This window comes from Solea senegalensis, linkage group LG7 (assembly GCF_019176455.1).
Source record: "Solea senegalensis isolate Sse05_10M linkage group LG7, IFAPA_SoseM_1, whole genome shotgun sequence".
In the NCBI taxonomy this organism is placed as follows: Eukaryota; Metazoa; Chordata; class Actinopteri; order Pleuronectiformes; family Soleidae; genus Solea; species Solea senegalensis.
The window spans coordinates 24,635,596-24,658,550 of record NC_058027.1 but is presented as its reverse complement, the minus strand read 5'-3'; the positions used below and the strand labels follow the sequence as shown (position 1 = coordinate 24,658,550).

The 22,955-nt window shown below is 40.4% G+C and overlaps 1 protein-coding gene across 7 annotated transcripts in view; it reads left to right on the top strand.

The window, feature by feature from the left end:
* The first annotated feature begins 7,840 nt into the window (after positions 1-7,840).
* dmxl2 (Dmx-like 2) overlaps positions 7,841-22,955 on the top strand; it is a 42,277-nt gene continuing 27,162 nt past the window's right edge. For 6 of the 7 annotated variants that reach the window (XM_044030386.1, XM_044030385.1, XM_044030382.1 and 3 more), the window contains exons 1-18: positions 7,841-8,242; positions 14,845-14,970; positions 15,243-15,314; positions 15,437-15,515; positions 15,713-15,857; positions 17,228-17,294; positions 17,392-17,564; positions 18,198-18,378; positions 18,465-18,648; positions 19,439-19,657; positions 19,741-20,012; positions 20,129-20,398; positions 20,571-20,800; positions 21,209-21,417; positions 21,570-21,691; positions 22,076-22,165; positions 22,621-22,729; positions 22,825-22,944. In XM_044030386.1, the coding sequence (XP_043886321.1) occupies positions 8,156-8,242; positions 14,845-14,970; positions 15,243-15,314; positions 15,437-15,515; positions 15,713-15,857; positions 17,228-17,294; positions 17,392-17,564; positions 18,198-18,378; positions 18,465-18,648; positions 19,439-19,657; positions 19,741-20,012; positions 20,129-20,398; positions 20,571-20,800; positions 21,209-21,417; positions 21,570-21,691; positions 22,076-22,165; positions 22,621-22,729; positions 22,825-22,944 (2,755 nt within the window). In that variant the 5' untranslated portion in view covers positions 7,841-8,155. The remainder of the gene's footprint in view (positions 8,243-14,844; positions 14,971-15,242; positions 15,315-15,436; positions 15,516-15,712; positions 15,858-17,227; positions 17,295-17,391; positions 17,565-18,197; positions 18,379-18,464; positions 18,649-19,438; positions 19,658-19,740; positions 20,013-20,128; positions 20,399-20,570; positions 20,801-21,208; positions 21,418-21,569; positions 21,692-22,075; positions 22,166-22,620; positions 22,730-22,824; positions 22,945-22,955) is intronic. The other variant, XM_044030383.1, reaches the window with a different exon arrangement.

Sequence of the window (22,955 nt, the reverse complement as noted above, 5' to 3'; positions counted from 1 at the left end):
CATATATATATATATATATATATATATATATATATTCTTTAATTAACTTTCTGAATGGCATGCCATAGTATACATACCAAATCAGTGTTGTTTGTTGTTGTTGTTTTTTTTACAGTTTTTACAGTGTAAAGCAGTTTTGAGTAGTGAAAAGCGCTATAAAAAAAAACAGACCAATATTTGTGTCATCCTCCATTTTACCAGAGCCATGAACTTCATTCAATACAACACGTTGTTGTTTTTTGTACATTTTTATTTCTTCTTCTTCTTATGTTGTTCATCTAAGTGCATTTGATGTTCAATTGCAAAAACACAGCCACATGTTTGTGCTGTCAACAGTCTGTTTTTATCGTTGTGGAATCTTTGTTCTCACTGTAGCTGGCTGTAGCTCTCAGTAAACTTGGAGGATGGAGGGATGGAGGGAGGGATTGAGCAGCAGCAGCATCAGTGGCACCATGTGGTATAATCATTTCCTCCTGCTCTATCGGATCCTACATACCTAGGGTTCACCAGTCTGCTTCAGCCAGACATGTAAATGTATAACACACATGCTTGTGCTATAGAAAATGCACACACTCAGCTACAGCAAACTCATATATACAGTAGTACTGCAAACACATGTCAGGAAGAAAGCATGCACACTTTTAGATGCTTTTACGTATGTGTAGTTTACAACCAAAGGAAGTCCCTGACCAGCTGTATTTTTACTTTTTTAGGCAGGCAGGTTATCAGTGCCATAACAGTATATCAGTGGAACTGTCACAGATCAACAGCTCCCTCTTCTGGCAATTTCATCATATGAAATAATCACTAAACCATTTTCAAGACATATAAGAAGAAGAGAGAGAGAAACAAACAGCTATACAGAACAATATAGTGAGATGATAATTATAGCTTCATGCTCAGTGTCATCACTTTTGGATTTTGTCCATTACTCCCTTAAATCCAGAGAAATCCAAACCACTTTCAGTCCCTAGGTAATCATCACACGTTAATTCCACCAATTGTTGGCCTTTTAATTTAAATGGAAAACTGTGGCTGTCACCACTGTTACTCAAATAAAATCTGTTCCGTTTTTGAGGTGAAATGACCACAGATTCACTGCACAGCACAAGTAAAACATGAGGAATCTACTTCTACAGTACATTATTGTATATGAGCACAATGCTGTGTGGCCTCAGGCCTGAGACTGTGAAGGGACATGATGAATTACCAGAGTCATAATCTTTGACGTCCTCCTAATAAAACGGCATCCATCACATTGATGACATTTGGCTGAAATTAAACAAAGGCCCTCTTCGAAGTAGTGCTGTGGTATTTCGTGGCCAAATATAGTTTTATGACATGATGCAGTATACACTGTTGAAGAGCGAGTGTGTGACAGGAAATAGTAGGGTGGAAACGACACTAGACAAAAAGGTTCCTTGTCTTATATAGGATATTGGAGTTGAAAAAGACTGTAAATTAGCGTGTCCCAAACTGTGGCCGGCAGCACATTGGTGGGCCTTGGAGGTTTAGCTTAGAGGAGGCAAAAAGAAATTATGATTTTTTTAATTATTATTATTATTCTAATTATTATTATTAATAATATAAATAATAATAATAATAATTACTGTTAAATATATACCTTGTAATCTACATTTTGGTGCTGTATACTAAAGAATGGTGGCTTCTCACAAAAATGTATCCTGAAGTCATGACTATTTATATTGAAGTTTCACTTGTGAGCAACAATAATGTTTTAATTTCAATGTTATCTAAGTTAGGTTGGTTAAGTTGGGTTAAGTTAAGTTAAGTTGGGTTACGTTAGGTTTTGTCCACCACCAAAATTGTCTTTATCCTAATATAAAAAAACAACACAATATAAATTACATACACAAAATAACTATTTTAAGATTTACAGGAAATTCAATTCACAATTTAACTACAATAATGTAAGTGCCACTTTTTGCAAAAGTGTCTTCCTGTTTACTTACATGTTATGTTACATGAACTGGATTTATAGATGCCGTGAAAAGCCGAAAATTTAAGAGCTATTCCATGATGCCATCTGGTGGTTGACCATGGAACAGCTCCGAGGCTGTCAAATCAACGCACTATTACTAAGCAAACTAAGGAGCAATATCCTTTAAACAAATACTGTCTACTGTCTACTACTGTATGTGTTTGAACAAGACAGACACTGACTAAGTAGGAACGTTGTACTTGTCATTTTAAAACAATCGTTCCACTGGCTTTTGTTTACACAGAACAACATGTAGCCTACACCGGTTCTGAGCACCAGCCTTTGACCCTGCTGTGCAAACACAATGTCAATGACTGATCTCTCAGCTGCTTTTCCTGAGTTTTTATGTGTGTCCAAAACCCATAAAACACAATGCAAAAATCCAAGTTAAAATAAAATGAAAAAAAAAAAAACCTCATGATCTTCTCAAACTTTTACCAGTTAAACTGTAAACGTTTCTATGAGGATATGACTAATCCTCGTAGAAGATAGGGGAACTGCAAAAACACCATGATGATGAGAATACACATAATCCTACAAGCAAATGTTTGTGGTTGGAGATAAATAATTGAACATGCAAATTGTGTAGTCACCTGCCTGAAGAGCATGTGCACTCACCAGCCACTTTAGTTGCTAAAGAAGGATCTAATTAAGTAGCAGGAGCGGCACCCAGTGTTGTTTTCTGTTTCAGAAGCCCAAGTGAATCAAGGTTGGATGAGTTGTGCATTCAGGAATGGTCTTCCTCATACCTTGTTTGTAATGAGGGGTTATTTGAGGTTATTGATGCCTGTTCCACCATTCTCCTCTGACCTCTGGAACTGCTGCTAATTGGATATTGTGTCTTTTTTTTTGAACATTCTCTAGATCCATGGTTCACTGAGCTGCTGCCATTTTATTCAATATTCTCATTAAGAAGCCATTGAAAATGTGTACCTAATAAAGTGGCTGATGAGTGTATATGCACCATGTACATTTTCAATAAATAAAAATACATGGTTGTTTTTGCTTCCTGTTTCCAAAAAATGATTCAGTAACTTGTTGCAACTGAGCTCTCTCTCTCTCTCTCTCTCTCACTCTCTCCCTGTGTGTGTGTGTGTGTGTGTGTGTGTGTGTGTGCGTGTGTGTGTGTGTGTGAATGCATGCATGTTCATTAGTGTGTGCGTGCCAAGCCCTTGATCTTCTTTTTTCAGCTCTACCTCAGAAATCTGCTCACACCCACCATCTGGCCCTCTCCTCCTCCCAGTACTTTGAATTAAAAACCTAGCAGCATGTCTAAAACATATACACCACAGTTCATCACACACACGCACAGTTGAGCCCTGGCACTTGATAAAAAAATGTAAAAATAGAACAGATTCAAATGTGGATAAGATGAAAAAAAAAAAAAAAACACACAATAAAGCTCAGTCATGGTGACGATGACAACATGATTAACCTGTTACATGAGTGCTGGAGGAGACGTCACTACACAAACACACAGGCACTCATGTGAGCAGGGTTATGAAACCCTGAATATGAAAGAAAGTCATAATTCAATCACACACACACCAACAGTGTCTTTGGACCGTCGCTGAAACAACTACGGGTGTGAGAGATTCGTCAGTTAGCCCAAGGCTGAGCTGGGCACAAATGAAGGAAAGACAGATGGACAAGTTTAACCACAGTAAGAGAGGCTGACCTTCTTCACAGAGAGGAAGAGGAGGGGGGGAGGGGTGACAAGAGGGAAGCGGGAGAAAGAGGAGAAAGAACGGCGTCAAAGACGGAGGCGATGCCGTGGAATAGCTGTCATCAATCTTCTGTATCTCTGCAGACACAGAAATCTGTGAGTCTGGGCAGGACTGCAGTGTGTATGTGCGAGACAGAGATAGAGGAGGAGGAGGAGGAGGAAATAGCAAGTGAGAACAGATGAGGCTTACTGTAAAGTGGTGAAGCAGGTGTGTGTGCAGCTTAGAAGGATATTCACACCAAAATCACCAAAATCACATAATGTGGAGGAGGAAATTACTGCGGCCCAAAGTGTGAGAAGCAGTAATTAAACTCAATCATGGCCTGAAAACACCTTCTGATTAAAGCAAGAAAATAAAGAAAGATTCCCTTCAAATTGTCATTATTGCTGCAATTGTTTCCCCCCTCGGTAACATGAAAACATTAACATCCATTCATCCATTCATGTTTCCAACCTTAGTGAGGTAGTGCTTCAATTTCCCTAAGTGTATCTTTAGAAATAACAATGTGTTCACAAAGGAAAACGGTGAAATCAAAATGTTATATATAAATATATAATCCGGATCGCTGTATGGATGCAAATAATTGTAACTACCATTTTAACACAGGTCATAATTTAGCATATACACTGTATTTTCTTATCAGTCCTGCTGAAACCATTTAAAGTGTCTGCTGAGAATTATTGGACATTCACGTTCAAAATGTGTTATATTGTCGGTTTATTTTATCAGTTTGTCATTAGTATTTCTTTTTTTTTGACTAGAACCAGCTCTGACACCAGAGGCATGTGCTGCACATCTGTTCATGAATAGAGTGAATGGTTGAGCACTTGAACGGTTTGTTCTGAGCTTGCTCCCAAATCCTTTTTTCTTGTTCTCTGTCCTTCAGGGTCTTTGGAATATCCCCACCAAGGGTGACTGGATAAGGGTTCTTAGCCAATCACATACAAATTGTCCTAATTGGAACATTGGCTGCCACTGACTTGCTGAATTTTAGCTCCATTCCAAGCGGATAGCGATGAAATGCCAGGGCTATGGTTGTAGCAGATGATGTAACATTTTGCAACATCTATGAGTGAAGTCAAATTTTGTAGTTAAAGATCCCTCAACCTCACCCTTACATTCCACGTGTGTCGCCTCCACAACTCAGAAGATGTTTAGTTTGTCCATTTTGTCCATTCCTGCCAAATGATAATAATTTCACCTAAATCTTACACAGTAGAACTCTGCATTACATTGTTTTTTAGTGTTGTCATGTAGGTTTTTTTTGCTGGTAACATAGTATCTGGCCACACCTATAGCATTATATGAAAAACATCACAATGCTTTTATCTCATCATTTGTAACATCATTTATCAGAACTTCAAACATTGAGCCAAACAATTAGCTAGAAAGTCATTAAAACTCTGTGTTGCTTCGCATCTCGTGTCACCGGGCGACATTCCCGCTCTGCACACAGGAAGATTTGTTTTATGTCAAGACAGATGGAAGCAATAGCAGAATTGTGCTAGTAAAGTGACGGAAAACACAAAGAAGAGTGAATTCTGCTGCTCAGAAATCACGCTCATTCAGGAGTTTGGGGGGGAAACCCCTCCTGCCCCCACCCACCTCTGCGCTCTGGCTGTATACACACAAGCGCTCCCTCGCTCCGGTCAGAAAGTATTGCCTGATAGAGTCCATTTTCAGACGAAGGACACAGCATACAAATAATGTTACATTGTTTTTGTTGACGGAGACCAAATCGAGGCAGAATGATAACATCAACAAAGACAAAAAAAGTCATCAAATGTTACGCACTGCAGCTTTAATTACCAGTGTTGAGGTGGGTGTTTTCAGTGTCATTCAGTTGTCTGACTAATAGCAGCATTACTTCATAACTTCTCTATTTCTTTAACATTGCAAGACAGGACTGACAGGAGTCAGTGGCATTTCTGTTGGTCAAGCAAATAAAAGTTCTGAAATGTAATAATTTAGTCTTGATGAAATGTCAGAATGTGCAGCCACGAGACACCGTTGCGCTCAAGCGTCATTAAGTAAATATAATGATTTATGATACACCAACAATATTAAATGGATTGGTCACTTTGAATAGCAAAATAGGCCCAGCTATGTGTTTGTCCTGTGGGGCAGAATGTCTTGTAAGGCAGGGCCACTCTGGAGAACTCCAGCTAGCAGCCATCCATGAAATGAGAAAATCTATAATGCATTTAATTCTGTTCTCTGTAGATCAAGGCTATGTCCCCCAGTGGCAGTGCAGGGACTACCACAACACTGCATCAACCTTCTTACAACCCTACTGCAATATCCAAAGGTACAGTAGCTGTTACTCACCATCTCTGACTTTCACACTTGTGTAAGCTCATCGCTTGCTCTAATTACACTGTTGTCTTCACAGGTTATAAATGCTATGGCTACTGCAATCTCATATATATATGTCGTTGCTCTGCACATCCTCTTCAGAATACAAAATATCTCTGAAACTTACCAAAAAAAAACACGCCTCTTTCCTAATCATCAACACACATGAATGAACTGGCTAGGAATCTGCATTAAGCTGTCTGTCTTTTCCCCTTCAGACTGATAAAAAGCAGCAGAAGCACAAACGATCATAAAGTCAGACATATTATAGCTAGATTTATTTTTATTAGCCGGAGAGAGAGGTGCTTCAAGGTAAAAACTACAGCTGGGAGGGAATGCACTCAAAGTCTCGCTCACATGCCGCCACTGCAGTCTGCCCAAAGACAAAAAAGACAAGGAGACAGGTTTCTGGCAAAAACTCAGGCCTTTCAATTTACCTGATTGTGTGAATTACTCAAACACTGAATGAAGAACAGCCGTAACGACTTACACTTGCCGTTCGAGAAAGCAACAGTCAGTAAATGCTAGAGGGACAGACACAGTATTACACATCCTCCATGATGAGTGTGCCAGGCCATTGTTGTTGACACTGCTTATGTGTATGTGTCACATTCTCTCGAGGCTGCTGCCTCACAATTTTCTGTTCTGTCATCCCGTGTGTCATGTTGGCTGGCAGGCAGGCCCGACATGCTGATGTTAGTGTGCCTTAAATAACCACGCTAATACAATGATGTGTGGTTGTGTATCACTACCATGGATCCTTGTCAGTTTTCCTTGTCAGTTCCAGGAACAATAGACGATAACAATGCAGAGAATGTGACAATGGAAATGCAAGAAAAGGTACCAAAGAGCAGGAGGATTGCTTCATTTAATCCCATCAGTTAGAGTAGATAAGGAAATGAGGAACATTTAGTCCTATATGGAAAGTCACCTGGGTCTCGGTCACACTTCTCCTCCACTCTCTGTGTGGAAAATGTAAATTAGAATGTACATAATTGGCACAGTATATCACATTTGGTGTCATATAAGTGAGACTCAAGGTACGCAGAACTACAGTCAGATATATTGTATGCTATGACAAGCTTAGCTTACTGTTTCACAGTTAAATACACATGAATTGGAATATAGGAAACCTATAAATAACATAAACATAGCACTGTTCCCAGTCAAAATTAGCAGCTGAAGGCGCAAGGAAACAACTTTACATTTACATATACACCATTTTATTTGGTAATTTTGTTGTTGTCAGTAGGTTTTTATAGATGCTAGTAGAGTTTGGAAATTCAAGATATGGGGCTGAAAATATAGCTAAGGGTTGAGTTATTTGAACATATATATACACATGTCAAAAATGTGCCACTATATATACGTTTTTTTTCAATCAATATGAGTGGGGTACCCTTTTTCCCTTGAACTTATTTGAAATCCACTGAATCTCTGCAAGATTTGATGCCTCCTGGCAGGGGCCGCGCTCCCCCGTGTGGAAACCTCTGCACTACGCAACGAGCGTGGGGTAAAGATAGAAAAACAGTACTAGAACAGATGTCACAGCGTTCCAGATAACGTCACGATTAATCCTTAAGAGATATTTTTTCAACTAAATCTGAATAATAGGCAACCTAAAAATGGAGTTAATAAGGGCATAATCTTAATTTAGCACTGGGTAAAATACAGAAGATGGTAATCCACATTCTAGATTACGCGGATCTATAACCATTCTGTCGTGCCTGGAAAACGTCGTGAACGCGCATGTCAGGTTCGCTCGCTGCAGAGATCCTGCTGCCTCGGCTTCCCACGATTAATCGTGAGGATGGTGTTGACAGCGGGAGGCGACGGACGGCTAGTTTTACATGATTAAATCGATGACAGGGCCAGGTGAGATCGCTTTCACACGGGACGAGCACAAATCCGTCGCTGCGGAGAGGGACGACACTGCCAGGCCGAGGACAGCGCTTGTGTTACTGATGGAATCCCCGGTCCTTACTAGACGGAGAAACCGAAAGGGTGGACTCGTTATAAATAATTAAAGAACATAAAAAATATACCCTTCTGCTGCTAAAATAGAAGAAAAATGCATCTGCACCAGGTGCTGACGGGAGCTGTGAACCCCGGAGATTGCTGCTACTCGGTGGGAAGCGTGAATGACATTCCTTTCACGGTGAGAAGCTTTATTTTGATATTATTTACTCAGGATGACACTACTGAAGCTAACGCCTGACTAGCTAACTGGCTAGCTACCTGACTAGCTAGCGTTACATTGGCTGTAAACGGGCTGGCTAACGAGCTCATAGGCACTGGCTAGCCGGGTAGTGTGCTAGCTAAAACTGCTGCACTGACAAATATCAGGTCCTTATTACAAACCCTTGTTTTTCTGACTTCCCAGTCAGTCTGGCTTTCGCGAGGTAAGTTATTTCCCTCACGGAGATGCTTAACTGTACCGTTATGATATTTATAGCCCTCTAAACAGTAACCGCTAGCCACACAAATGACCTTTAGCTGCTCCAAGTAACGTTATATTACTGCAAGGGAATCCCTTTGCGCAGCCATAACATTATCGTAGGATATTTGCAATGGGACACACGCTCCGGTGACACCTTTGCTGAGCAACACGACAGGTGACTGCAGCCCGGAGTTTTGGCGAAACACAATAGCGCAACAGGACACTTGAATTTCAGTGCGTATTTATGCGAGATTGCAGAAGTAGCTCAACCATTTGGCGTTAAATCCTCCTCACGGATCGTTAGGTCGCTGTCATCCCAGCATCAGCTGCGCCACCCGTGACGTAGAGAGCCATATATGGATACATGAGCAGGAGAGAGCTGAGGGATGGCTGTGAACGCTTATAAAACAAGAGAAATCTGTCACTACTGACCTCAAATATGCATACACTCCTTTCTTTATTCCTTGTGTGCTTTGGTTTCTTCACGTTGTATAGGGAGCTCATGGCAAATCCCCACTGACCTTATGGGTTGTGCATATTGCTGATCAAACAAAAACTGAACATAAGAGTAGTGTATGTATTTGCTTGTCTGGCACATGACATGACATTTATTTTTGAGCCTCAAGATTTGGGTTGCACAAAAGTAGAACAGGTAGTGATATGCAATTACGTTGTTGAATATTGCAATGACACTATAACTTGCGATTGAATTTGTTTTGCCTTTTGTGAGAAAAAAATCCAGGAGATACCTGAAATGGAAGTGTTGCAGTGGATCCAACTGAAATAAATTAAACATTTAAAACAATGAAAAAAACTTTATAAATCAAATTTATCAGTTATAGCCCTGTGTTTCCCACTCTTTCTCCTGAAGATCAAGAACTTTAAGATCAATCAATCATTCAATCGTCCCTTTTGGCAATTTGTCTTGGATAGGTAAATAGAGCTTCCAGAGTTATCTTAAGCCCTTGCAAGATTGATGTATATAAGACATTTAAAAGTAGATTGTTGACTCCCATTCAGTACACATTTCCTGTCTCCTCCTCTAACTAGAGTTTCTATTACAATCCTTCTAAAAGTCGACTTCCTATTAACCCATTTTACTTCTAAACTAAACCGCTAAACTGACAGGCTGGTTATTCAGAGGTATTCAGAGTTATTCAACACACCAGATTCTATCCCTGGATCCTAAGAAGGCCTTTGACTGGATAGAGTGGCTGTACCCATTTGATATACTCTCCAGATTTGGCCTTAGGAAAAATATAATTAAATGGATAAAACTGCTGTGCAGCAACATAAGCCCTGACCAACACCACTGTATCCAAACCTTTTAATTTGTTCAGAGGAATGTGCCAAGGGTGCCTGGTATTGCCTCTGTTATTTGTATTACAGTTCAGCCTCTTTCTATGAACATTAAATTGCACACTTCATTTACAGAGATAACAATTGGAAATAATTAACATCGTAGCACACTTTATGCAGATTACATCATACTTGTGCATATGACTTTTGGCTTAACTGGTTACAAGGTAAATAATTCTAAATCAACAAAATATTTTGTACCTAAAAATAGCTGACAGAGATCATCCACAACGGCTTAGTTCTCCAGCCTCTGTAACTGAGTCTCACAGAAAACGGATTCAGGTGTTACAATTTTAAATGGTTCTTGCAGACATACATAACTCCATCTTTGTTGCATCGCTTTGATGACATTCCATTGTCTTTGGAACTGCCTTAAACTTAACACATTCTTGGAAAATGTAAAAAAAAAAATATATATATATATATCTAATATCGTTGTCTTACTGTGGAAAAAACAGACTTTATCTCATGGTTATTGACTTTTTGTATTGTCCAATTTTGTGAATATCTTTTTTCTAAGTTTGAAGAAACCTAATAAGCATTAGTCAACTGACCAAGTTGTTATCAAGAGTGTGCAGACAATTGCGCCAAAGGTCTTCTTTACACCAAGGTACAGGTACAAAAACACTATCGCTAAGCACATGTGCCACTACCACCATGTGATCAGAATGTGAGTGAGGGCTATACAGTTGCCACACGCAACATTCCTATCAACAGTGTAGGCTTACTTTTGATTTGAGTTGAGTTTGATTTGCTTATGCATTATTTTAATTAAAAAAAGCAAAAAAAAAATGTATGCAGTGGCGTATGCTGTATGAAATGGCTGGATATGGCAAGGTGGTAAATGCATCAGGACAAATGTGACACAGGATTAAAAAAACGACTCTTATTGGTACTGTAGATACTTATAGGTTGTGATATGAGAATGTGACAGGGAAAAATGGTATCAAGCCGTCCTAACGCAAATAGTCAGGCTTTGTACCCAGGGTCAGATCTCCTCAACGACACAGGACAGTGCTGGTTGTGCAGCTACAGCCTGGCTCGTTGCTACAGGGCCCTGGTTTCTGTGCCTGGTGTTTTCTTTCTATGTCTGAGAGGGTATTTGAAGAACAGGAAACATCACGTCTAATTCAGTTACAGTCACACTGACTTCAAGGGCCATTAGGCCAGACCCTGCCCACACTCTACTAACCTACAGCAACCAGTGTACCAGTTCAAATGAGCAAGCAGTAGTCTTGAGCTTCATAGTTTAATGAATCATTCCCTCACCGTGTCGTTAGTTTCTGTGTTTCATGGCTTCTGCAAGTGGATATAAATTAGAGCTAAAACAATTAATTGATTAATCGATTACTAAATTAATCGACAAGTATTTTGGTAATCAATCGGTTTGAAGCTTTATTTATGATTAAAACAAGATTTCCAATTGTTTAAGCTTCTTAAATGTGAATATTTTGTTAATTTATTTGCTCTGGATAACATCATCATCCAGAGCAAATCATTAAAAGTCAATCATTTTGGTTTGTAGACAAACATCATCACTTCCAGGTTTGACAATCAACATTTTTTCTGATGGTTCTCTGGTTTTCTGATATTTTATGGACCAAACGATTAATTGAAAATGATCGTTTGTTGCAGCTCTCGACATAACTGTTGAGGTGGATGCCGATGTGTCTTGAAAGAATCCATTGTAAGAATTGTCAAAACTATGAACAATATAATGAAACTAAATTAAACGAAGATGAAGACATCTGTTCATTATTTAGGCAAGTAATAATGATAACTATTATAAAAACTATTTCTTTTCACAGTGGTTTGTGAATTGCAGATTTTTGAAGATAGTCAAGTGTATTATTTAAATGACAAAAAAAAATGACAGAATAACTGTTTAATACTGTGTCTACACTAGAGACTAGATAATAATGTCCTCTCGAAAAGGTTGTAAAATAAAAAATCTCATTAGAGAGATTGTTTTTCTGTTACACTTCCTTCTCACATGTGATTGATGTGGTGAATTTATCCACAAACAGCCTTTTGGGTTTGATATGCAAAGCTACAGATGTGTGATCAGCTAAAAATAGCCCAGAGAGAGAGAGCAAGAGTGCATGTGTGTATGAACCTTAACAAGACAACATTTTTAATTTTTAATGAAGATTTTAATGCATCTGGATCATAATGCATATATCATCAGACAATGTAATGTCAGTTGGCTGGAGGTGGATTTTCTAAAAATGACTTTAAAAAAATGACTCTTTGGGATTGTTCAAGTTTCTGTATTTTTGCAAGCACAGATGTTACAAAATATCAAGCGTCGTGGCCACTGACCTGGGGTCATTGAAATTCAACAAACACCTTCAGGTTTAATGCCATCAGATTGTGTGGACTTTCTTCAGGTAGATATTTGCATGTGCAGTGAGTGTATTTCCATTTACAAAATGGACATTGACTTAAAAAGTTAAATTCGAGGATAAAGTGGTAGAAAATGGATGGATGGATATTGTTTATGGCCTATCAAAGTAGGAATGAGCCATGATGTACTACCATAGGACATATGTATCATGTTCAAAATGATGAAGTTGGAATGGTTGCAACTGACGGTTAAACTGTAAAATGACCTCTGTGTATGTTCTGTAATACCCCAAAACATAGCATGCTTTATCAATAATGACATGGTCAATAGCTCCAGATCTACCCCATGTGCATCCGTCATTTATTCATAGACGATCAAATAAACAGAACTTTTCTTTTGTCAGTTTCCATTTTGGACATCATGAATTTACTGCAAATTCAGCCTGTGTGGCTGCCAACATTGATTAGGTTTGGATATGTTTTAACCAAGAACCATAATGTAGGCTGGACCTGGTGGAGTTTGGCTGTAAATGTCTGCTGTTTCACTGCAGTCATGCTGCAGAGAATAACAAGGCCCATTTATAGTGAGTGTAGACTGTGGGATCAAAGTACAGGCCTGAGCTATAGGTTTTGTCAGGGTCACTGCAGGTCACAACCACACAGTTTTAATATATCTGCAGCTGAAAAGTCAGTTAGCTACTTGTCCCAACATGACAGCACACATGGAAGCAGATGTGTGACTGTGTGATCGTGTGGGGGATAGAGTGAAGGCAGAAGTGATATCTCTCTCTTCCCCTTATCGACTTTCATTACCACAACACATGACTATATTCACTTGTTATGTATTTACCCTGAAGAGCAGCTAGTAGTATTCATGCACTGATGTTGTTTGGGATATGTAAACTGAATACATTTTGCAGGAGTTAAATAAGAGGTTAAGCGGCGTCAGAATGCCTCATAAGAACAGTGAATATCAGTAACTGTATGGGCAAATTGTGTACAATTATGGAAAACATGGGTGTGGTGTCAGTTTGGAATTCCACCATCATCATATCTGTTTTCTCACATCCTGTATTTCTGGGGAAGTCAGCCTAATATCCAGTAGATAATGTTCAAATAGATACAGTTAAACACCTTAAATAATACTGGAGTTACATTTCATTGTTTTTCTGCTTTTCTTAGACGCAGCCGCTTTGTCACTGTTGATGTGTTTAAAGAGGGGTTTATCCCATGCTGTCAACGTTGCTCTTGTGTGCAGATCGCACACTGTACATGACTGACAGGGAGGACACTTTGCTTCGGGTTGTGTGTCACGCATTTGTTGTTTACGTATCCTAGGACACTTACTGAAAGAATCGGTTGATTCCTCTTTCCTTTGCTGAATCAGCCAAATATCCTGACAGCCAACTAAACATTAACTGAATTGGAAAGGTTGTCCTTCAGTTTTAATGTATAGTGAAAGAAAGAAGTACAGGACACATATTATTTTAAAGCATAATCATTCAGCTCAGAGCAGATGCACTCAAGCTTATTAGCCTGGATCAAGATCCTCTCTGGTCCAAATTACTGAGAGTAGAATGGACTCGCACCTTCTCTAATGTGTGTGTGTGTGTGTGCGTGCTGTGTGTGAACGATCATAAATGAGAAAGAGGTGCAGATCATTCCTAGACGGCGCGTGACGGTGACTGCTTTTATTTCCAGCTGCAATGTGCAAGAGGAAATGGTGTCGTGATAATGACAGAACACATCTCCCTGACTGCTCTCCCCCTACCTTACTCCCAAATATTACATTGTAATGTGTAAAGTATACTCCTATGACAGTCTTCACTATAATTTAATCCCCATCTGTCACTTTGCATTATAAACCTGGCAGTAACTTCCTGTTGTGTGAGCCAGTGCTTCTAAGCCTCTCCTCCTATTCTCGTGAATAATGAAAGACGAGCCTGTCATCCTGACTGTAGCGCTTCTTCGAGCGAGCTTGTCCGTCTCCCAGTTGCCGCTGTCATATCTGCCATTTTGCACATGGCTTTTTTGTTGTTGTCAGAAGCTTCTCTACCAATGTATCAGTTTACTTTCCTGGCAGTTATTCAAATCTTAACACATCTGGCCATTATGTGAGGGCAACAAAGTAATGTCTGCTTATATAGGTTATTTTTTCATGCAGTGGATCTCTATGACATAATCTATTGTTAGTCGTACTGCCCTGTTTCTGTTTGTGTGGTTTCTGTGCTAATATTATTACCACAAAGTCTGCCAACACTTTAATGGATGAATGTAACTGCTACTCTTGTGCTCAGCCTGTTGTAATATCTCATTCTGCTAATGCAATATTCATATTAGGGCCATTGAGTGCAACAATGCTCTGCTTTCAGTTATTCATGTGACATAATATTATACCTGATGTTAAAATATGTACACTTTAACATGTGAATATGTAAGAAAACTACTGGACAGATCTGTAAAAAAAAGTAAACTTATACGAAATATGATGTTTGTCAGGAAATGCATTTTGCAGTGACGTACCATGCTTAGTTTCAGTTCCTCTGTGATTAGATTACAGGGTAACATAATGATCTGATTGGGTTCCTCTTCATGTGTCTTTCTTCTGTTTTCAGGCCTATGGCTCTGGCTGTGATGTTGTGATCTTGGCCAGTGATTTTGAGTGTGTGCAGATTATCCCTGGAGCTCAGAATGGAAACATACAGGTGGGCTGTGTGGAGTGCTCCCACCAGCTTGGCAGGGTAAGTGTTGAGTGCACACTCAGACACACTCCTACTCGCCATCTTCATTTCCTCATGTAGCCAGGAGATGTGATAAATTAGGTTTGCGCAAAAGAGGGATACTTAGCTGTGTTTGCTCCTGTGCTGGTTGTACGGCTGTACTCTGTTCTCCTTGTTGTCCTGCTCTCCTGCATCACTCCCCTTCTGCTGCTGGCCTTTGTGAATGACTGTGCAGAAGTACTGATAGGATTGAGTAACACTTCGATGATGAACACAGCTCTCTGCATTTTTAGATTGCTGCATCCTATGGAAACACAGTCTGCATCTTTGAACCCCTTTCCATCAACCCTAACAAACGGCACAAGGTGAGTTCTTTTCAGATGTGCCGTATGCAGTGCTGTAAATCTAAATCACTACCCGGTGACTTTAATCACACTTGTGTGCCAATAACATTGCATGTTTTTTGTCGCTTTTCTGTCACTAACAGCAGCTTAACTATCAGTGGCAAAAGACAGGACAGTTCTTCCTCGATGCCATCACGTACAACCTGGCCTGGGACCCGCAAGGTACACCTCTGCTTTCTGTGTTAAACTGTCTCACTAAATCAGTCCAAAAAGTAAGCACAGCTCCAACTCACAGCCTCCCTCTGGTTTGTCTGGAATGACTTTGATTATGTAAGAGTCAGCCAGTGCATGTGGCTGTCTTTACTGTAGTAATAAGCAGTGGAGGTGAGGTGTGTAAGGGACTGCTTCTTTATCCTCAGGGAACCGTATCCTAGCAGCAACTGAGCGGCTCCAGCTGTGGGCTCCCCCGCTGGCAGATGCCCTGATCGAGGAGGAGGATGGGCTGATGATCGAGGACAAGCCCCACCCTTTCCTCAACGACTGGAACTGTGTCTGGCAGTGCAAGTATGTTTGTTGTCCATATTCTGTATGACTGACGTGAAAAAAAGAATCCTTGTGGCATAAAGACACAATGATTCAATTCAATCAGCATGTTGTTTAGGTTGTTGTTGTTAGTCTGACTGAAATAGTTTGAACTACCACACCTAGATAATGCGGTTGAGAGTCAAAATACAATTGTATGTATATGTTCAACTGGACCCAAAGTGGCCTAGGTGCTCTGTGCGCATTCCACAGCTCCCAATCCTGAGCTGTAACTCAAAATTAATAGAAGCAAGAGGCAAGACGAAGAAGACTGACACGACCCCAAATTTATACTCCGTTAGCTTAACTTATAATTTATTTTAAAATAAATGCATTCTACCTACAAGTTGTTACTCAGCTTAACTATCAAGGTTGACCAAAGTGTTGTTCAGAATGTCGTCAAATGCCAAAATAAAAACAGTAAAAATAGAAAGCCTAAAAATATAAAACATTTAAAAACGATATAGAGCGTAGTACAAACACATAAGAAGCACAAACAAACAAACAATGGGAGTCCAACTCAGCCTGTGTTAAACACAATGGAGTGAAAGTAGGTTTAAAATAGTCAACAGTCTTGGTGCCTCTAATGTGCCAGGGCAGGGCATTCCAGAGCCGGGGAGCTGCCACTGCAAAGGCTCTGTCACCCCTGGTCTTCAGCTAGCTCAAGCTGTGTTGTAAATGGTCAACTGGTAAATGCCTTATACAAACAAACCCAGTAAAAAGCTTTTGTGAGCAAGTTTGAGCAATTGCATTTTTCACTTACATGAAGTAAGTGAAAAATGCAATTGCTCAATCATGTTAAGTTTTGTGATTTTAAGTCTAGTTTTAATGTCGCGGTAGTCACGGTCCGTGTGCAGCTTTTTGCACATTTGCACATTTAAAAAGCAGAACAGGAAAACATGGTTTTGTCTTTGTTTTTTCCTTTGCCATGACGCAGTGAAGAGTTTGTCCTTTCCCTGTGCAGACACTTATTAACTTAAGTTTTTCCACTGTGAAATTATATAAATGTTTTTTGTCTAATAAACACCTATGGACAGTTACTGATTATCCAAACACGTGCACACAAAGTCTCGCATGAAAGGCGGCATGCATTGTTGGTCAGCCGTTCTATTGACTCTTTGACTCTGCTTTGTTAACGCAGAGAAGACATATGATACCCTGTTTGTAATTGTTATCTGATGACACATGTGTCCAGGAAAGCCACAGGGAACAGGGAAGTGCAGTCTCAGAAAGTACCAGCAGTAGATCATGAACACACAGCAGATGTGTTTTGTTCATTGTTTTGTTCCACAAGTCCATTTTAGAGAAGTAAATATAGCTGACATCATTGTCTGTGCCTGTGTTTCTCTTAGAACTGCTGCGTCTATTCACATTGCAAAGTGGTCTCCTGATGGGGAGTATTTTGCAACAGTTGGGAAGGTATAAAATTCATGTCACAAATAATTCAACTTGGGGTTATTTTTTTGTGATGAAATCTTTGCAATGTATGTTTACATGTGTGTATTTGAATACACAGGATGACTGTTTGCTTAAGGTGTGGTATCCTACCACGGGCTGGCGATCTGCCGTGGTGGTACAGGACCCGTCCGACAAAAAGCCTCCGTCTGTTCACTTCTCCTTTGTTTACCTGGCTCATCCTCGTTCTGTCACTGGTATGTCATGGAGGAAGACCAGCAAGTACATGCCCAAGTAAGAAAACATGTTCACACTGTCACTGTGGCCAGGAAACATGAATATCTTAACTGCTTCTACTCAAGCATGACATGATATATACATATTTTTGACTCAGAAAAGCCTTTTTCTCCTAACATCACATTTAACATAGTCATCAAGAGCATGTCCACAGATATTAACCCCTAGTGAGAATCTGAATTTTATGTTTGAATAATTTGTAGTCGACTTGTGTCTTTAATGAACTTTGTTCTATCGTAATTTTGTTGGTAAAAGTTGACGTTACAGTACGACAACATCTTGGTAATGGGTAATATTATAGTCATACCATTTATTTTCAAAACAATAGCTTGGTAATGAGATTTTCTCAAGGCTGCCATTAGTAACATTTCAGTGTTTGTAAATCAAAATTGATTAAGTTGAAATGAATCCTCCCTTAAGTACCACACACATTTTCAATTGTTACCAAGCTATTATTTCATGAGATAAGATATACCATGCCATAATATTACTTCCATATTACATTATTATGACTGTTTTTCCTCAGAAAGTATCTCTAAAGACTATGTGCCATGTGTGTTTTACATGGATATGTGAAGTGTTGAGTAAGTTATTTCTGATTATTACATGTTGCTGTTGTTTTTTTCCTAGGGGTTCTGTGTGCAATGTGATGCTGACGTCCTGCGAGGATGGCGTGTGTAGGTTGTGGTCGGAGACCCTGCTACCAGAGGACAGCCTGCTCGGTGCACAGATCTCGGAGAACACACACTCGTTTAGCTCCAGCCTGCCAGGCTTGGCTGGTAATAAGGACAAGATCCAGCATGCGTTGGAGGTTCGTTTACTGACAGATGTACTTTCTGTGATGTGAAATAACCATTCATTCTCTGTGTTTTATTCGTTGTGCTTTGCTTTGTTTAGTCAATTCACCACCTGAAGCATTTGCGCCGGGGCCGGCGACGGTCCTCTGCTCTGGTGGCACACAATGAGCTGCTGCTGCCCTCTCAGCTGGGCACGCAGGACACACACACTCACCGCCACATCGCCCACCATGCCAATGCGCTGTGTCACTTCCATATCTCTGCCAGTATTAACCCCAACACAGGTAAGCTGTCTTGATTGAGAAGGTGTGTGTGAAGGTTCTCAGTCATTCAGGGAGACATCTTTAGTAGTTCGTTGTGGCGACTGGAGTTGCTTTGAGTTCAGTGAGAAGATGTTTCGCCTCTCGCGAACGACTGAAGAGAACTTACTCAGAAGTATGACTTTAATTCTTCATCACTGATGGTTTTTCATAAATGAATACGACTTGAGGCTTTTGCACATACAAAGTGACAACAAATGGCACAAAACTGTGAATAATTTGGAGGTTCATTTTCTCTTTACTTAATAAAAATAAAAATAAATACCTGCCAGCACTGTAGAGAGGAGAACTTGCTTGGTTCTGGAGCATTTCACTGCTCCAGGATCCACATTAGATGGCTTGGCTGTTTATTTGAAGATTTGAATGTCATATTAATATTCTGAGGTTAGTTATGTACTTGTTGCAGCCTTGACAACTGACTTTCAGTGCTACTGTGGAAACTCACATTGATGAAGTACAGGTTTGAAAATATTAACGTGCAAAAAAGCTGTATGAAGAAAGAAAAGGTCTTGCTCTGTTGCAATGACATCATGCAAAAAAACAAATGTATTAACAACACCTTGATTAATAAAAGAGAACCTGTATATTCATCTTATTAAAATGAACTTGAGCATTGGTCTATTGCAGTGTAATTTTTGTAAGAAAAGGGGTGATTTAGCTGAAATAGATACTGCTACTGACATCAGTTGGCCACAAATTAAGGTCAAATAATTTTTTATTCACCATTGTTCTCGCGTCTTTCTACCTCTTTCAGATATCCCCACAGTACTGGCTGACTCTGCAGTGTTCAATCCAGATGATGGCACTGGTGGTGGAGGCTTCGTGGTCCACTGGCTCAACAATAAGGACCTGAGCTTCACAACTTCTATGGACCTCTTTATGCTGCAACTCCGAAAGTTCTCCGAACAACAGCTGGACCAGACTGCGGAGGACCCCCTGGACTCTGAGGGATCCCCTATGAAGTTTGACTTTGGTATGATCCCCAGGCTAACACACATTTCATATCACTGTAGTTTAAGCATAATCATATGAAAACATTGCTTCCTGGCTCCATAGACCTGGATGACATATCGGAGAAAGCTTCCTCAGAACACGGTGAAGAGGGCGAGCCGGGGGAGCAGGGAAGCACCAAGGCATCCTCTCCGGGATCTAGCTCCAGCATGCCCTTGCCATCCATGTTGTTGGAGAGGAAGCTGGAGAATCTGACCTTAGAGTGGAACAAGAGCCCTGACATGTTGTTCACCATCCACCCAACAGACGGCTCTTTCCTGGTTTGGCATGTGAAGTACTTAGATGAATTCAACCAGGGAATCTTCAGACAGGTCCAGGTCAGCAGAAACTCAAAAACGGTCCTTTTAAATGCACTGATGAACACTCGCATACAATATCTAATATGTAATATCTGTCTGAACAACTTTTTATTTCCTTCTAACTCTCCCACCAGGTGTCCTTCTCCTCGCGGATCCCAGTGGCATTTCCCACAGGCGATGCCAACTCACTGAGTAAAAACATTCTCATGTACGCCTGCACTTTGACTGAGGGTGAGAGTGCTGCGTCTGGGGAGCAAGGGAGGATGGTCCAACATGTGGCCCATTCTGCCTCAGCATCCGCTAGCCTGGGTTCACCCGCACTGGCTGCTGCTCTCAACCCACGGCCTGGTATCAGTCCTGCTGTTATGATGGTTTCCAAGCACGTTGATGGATCTCTCAACCAGGTAAAAGATGGTATAAAACCAAGTTTAGAGCTTGTAATTTGTGTGTTCCCTTCACTCTGTTTTAAAAAATCCCTTCATCATCATAATTTCACATCATAGCCAAATCAAGCAGATGTGTATTTGTAATTTTTGTGTATATTACTAAACTTTCCTTGATGCCATCTGTGTGCAGTGGGCGGTGACGTTTGCGGAGCGATCTGCCTTCTCGAACGTATTGACCGTATCGCACAAGTTCCGGTACTGTGGCCACCGCTTCCATCTAAATGACCAAGCCTGCCACACGGTGCTGCCACTGCTGCTGACGTCCTCTCATCACAATGCGCTGCTCACACCTCCTTCAGCTCCTGGCAGTCTGGAGGGAGAGCAGCCTCCTACCTTTCCTCTACCAAGGGGACTTCGCAGGTATAAGAGATAGGAAAGAGAGTGGAAAAAAAACATGAGCATGATAGGCATATTTTCATGGTCTTGGCGTTGCACCCTCTTTGTCTTTAAATGCCCGGAGAAACAATAGAAATAAAATAAAAATGAATTCTTAGGTTTGAGAAACAAACTTGTCAATCAGGAAGTTAACTACTTCCTTCTGTCTTTGGTACATCAGCTGTGTCAGAGCCAAATACCTAGTCGTAGAAGAGTCTGTCAATTATGTGCACCCTTCAACACACATGGTTCACAAATGGCCACAAAGTGCTTATAAGTTGGTGTTTGTATGTGTTAATACAGCTCGAGAATGAGGAGGAAAAGAAGAATATGCCATGAGTGTATGGTTAAAAAGCCACAGATGAATTCTGATCGTGTATTTTACTTGTGCAGTAGCAGGAAGCAGCTTCGTAACGCAGCTACGAGGACCTTCCACGACCCCAACGCCATCTACAGTGAGCTGATCTTGTGGAGGGTGGATCATATCGGACCTCTGTCCTGCACTGGAGGGGTCTCCGAATTGGCCCGCATCAACTCTCTCCACACCTCTGCTTTCAGCAACGCTGCATGGCTGCCGACACTGATACCCAGCTCTGTACTCGGTAAACACACCAGAAAGCAAAGATCCTGCTTCTCTGTTGCCTGAGCACAGAACCACATATTTTGTATTATTATAAAATGTTTTTGGCACATGACTATGAATCATTCTGTGTTTATGGTCCAAAAAGTAATCGGTATATTCAATGCCCCTCAGGAACATACTGTAACAGTGCCAGTGCCTGCTTCGTTGCATCAGACGGCAAAAACCTGCGTCTCTATCAAGCAGTGGTGGATGCAAGAAAACTGCTGGATGAGCTGTCAGATCCTGAAACTTCTGTGAGTGGACCCACAAAATACAATGTTACTGCTCACTGGGGTGTGATAATCTCTCCACTCTAATGTCTCTGTTCAGTGGATATTATGTACCAATATCTTTATGTCTAAGTGTGAATCTCAGTCATAAATGCTGCGAAAGCAGACTTATGGCCACAAATCTAATATAGCCACATGTCACACTAAAATGTTTTTTAGTATTGGCTTGCTTTTCATCGTCTGCAAGCCTTTTAAATTGTGTTGTTTTAATGCTGCCTTTTATTTATTCATTCATGCTATCAAAACACAAAATACTGTGTACACCAGCTACACATCCAATACATCACAGTCTTCAAAAAGTTTGTGTAGTACACTTTAACGCAAATTTTCACACGTGTCTCTGTTTAGAAACTGGTGGGCGAAGTGTTCAACATTGTTAGCCAGCAGTCCACCGCCAGACCTGGATGTATCATAGAGTTGGATGTCATCACAAACCAGGTAAGGAGCTCCCAAAGAATTTCTTGGAATCCAGAAAGCTTTTCATCAGAAGGAATGATGAGCCCATTTGATAGTTGCTATCAGTCTGATACTGGTCAAAATGCAAAACCTGATACAATCCAAGCATCCTATATATCGCTTGTAAATCTAAATGAAAATCAGCAACAGCATTTTAGCTGAGTCATGTTGTGGACTGTTTATTTCTTCTGTAAGGGAACACAGTTGGAGTCTATGTTATTGCTTGAAATGGCTCGGTTGTAAATGCATCAGCACAAATCCTTATCAGCTTCATAGTTTAAAAAATGTTAAATGACTGTATCAGACTGAAATTGGTATTGGAAGGTAGCTTGAGGTTGAGATATTGGTATTGTATAAGACATGAAAAGCTATATTGAGCCATCCTCACTCAGCAGATATAGTAACATGTTTTGTATCATGTGTTCATGTGCATCCAGTGTGGCGCCAATACCCAGCTGCTGCATGTCTTCCAAGAGGACTTCATACTAGGTTACAAGCCTCAGAAGGAACCAGATGCATACACACCAGCTTTTCCTTGTGGTGAAGGTACAGCATTCTGTGTACTTTTGTTTCCATGTACATTATTAATCCTGATTGTTATTGAAACAAATATATAAGAATTTAATTTTACTTACATACAGATTATCAACCCGCGCCCTTCTCTGAGAAGTTCTTCTTGGTGGTGATAGAAAAGGATCTCAACAGAAACTCTGTCCTGCAGATGTGGCATCTACATCTCCAGTCTGTGCAGGCCTGTGTTGGTAAGTGTAGG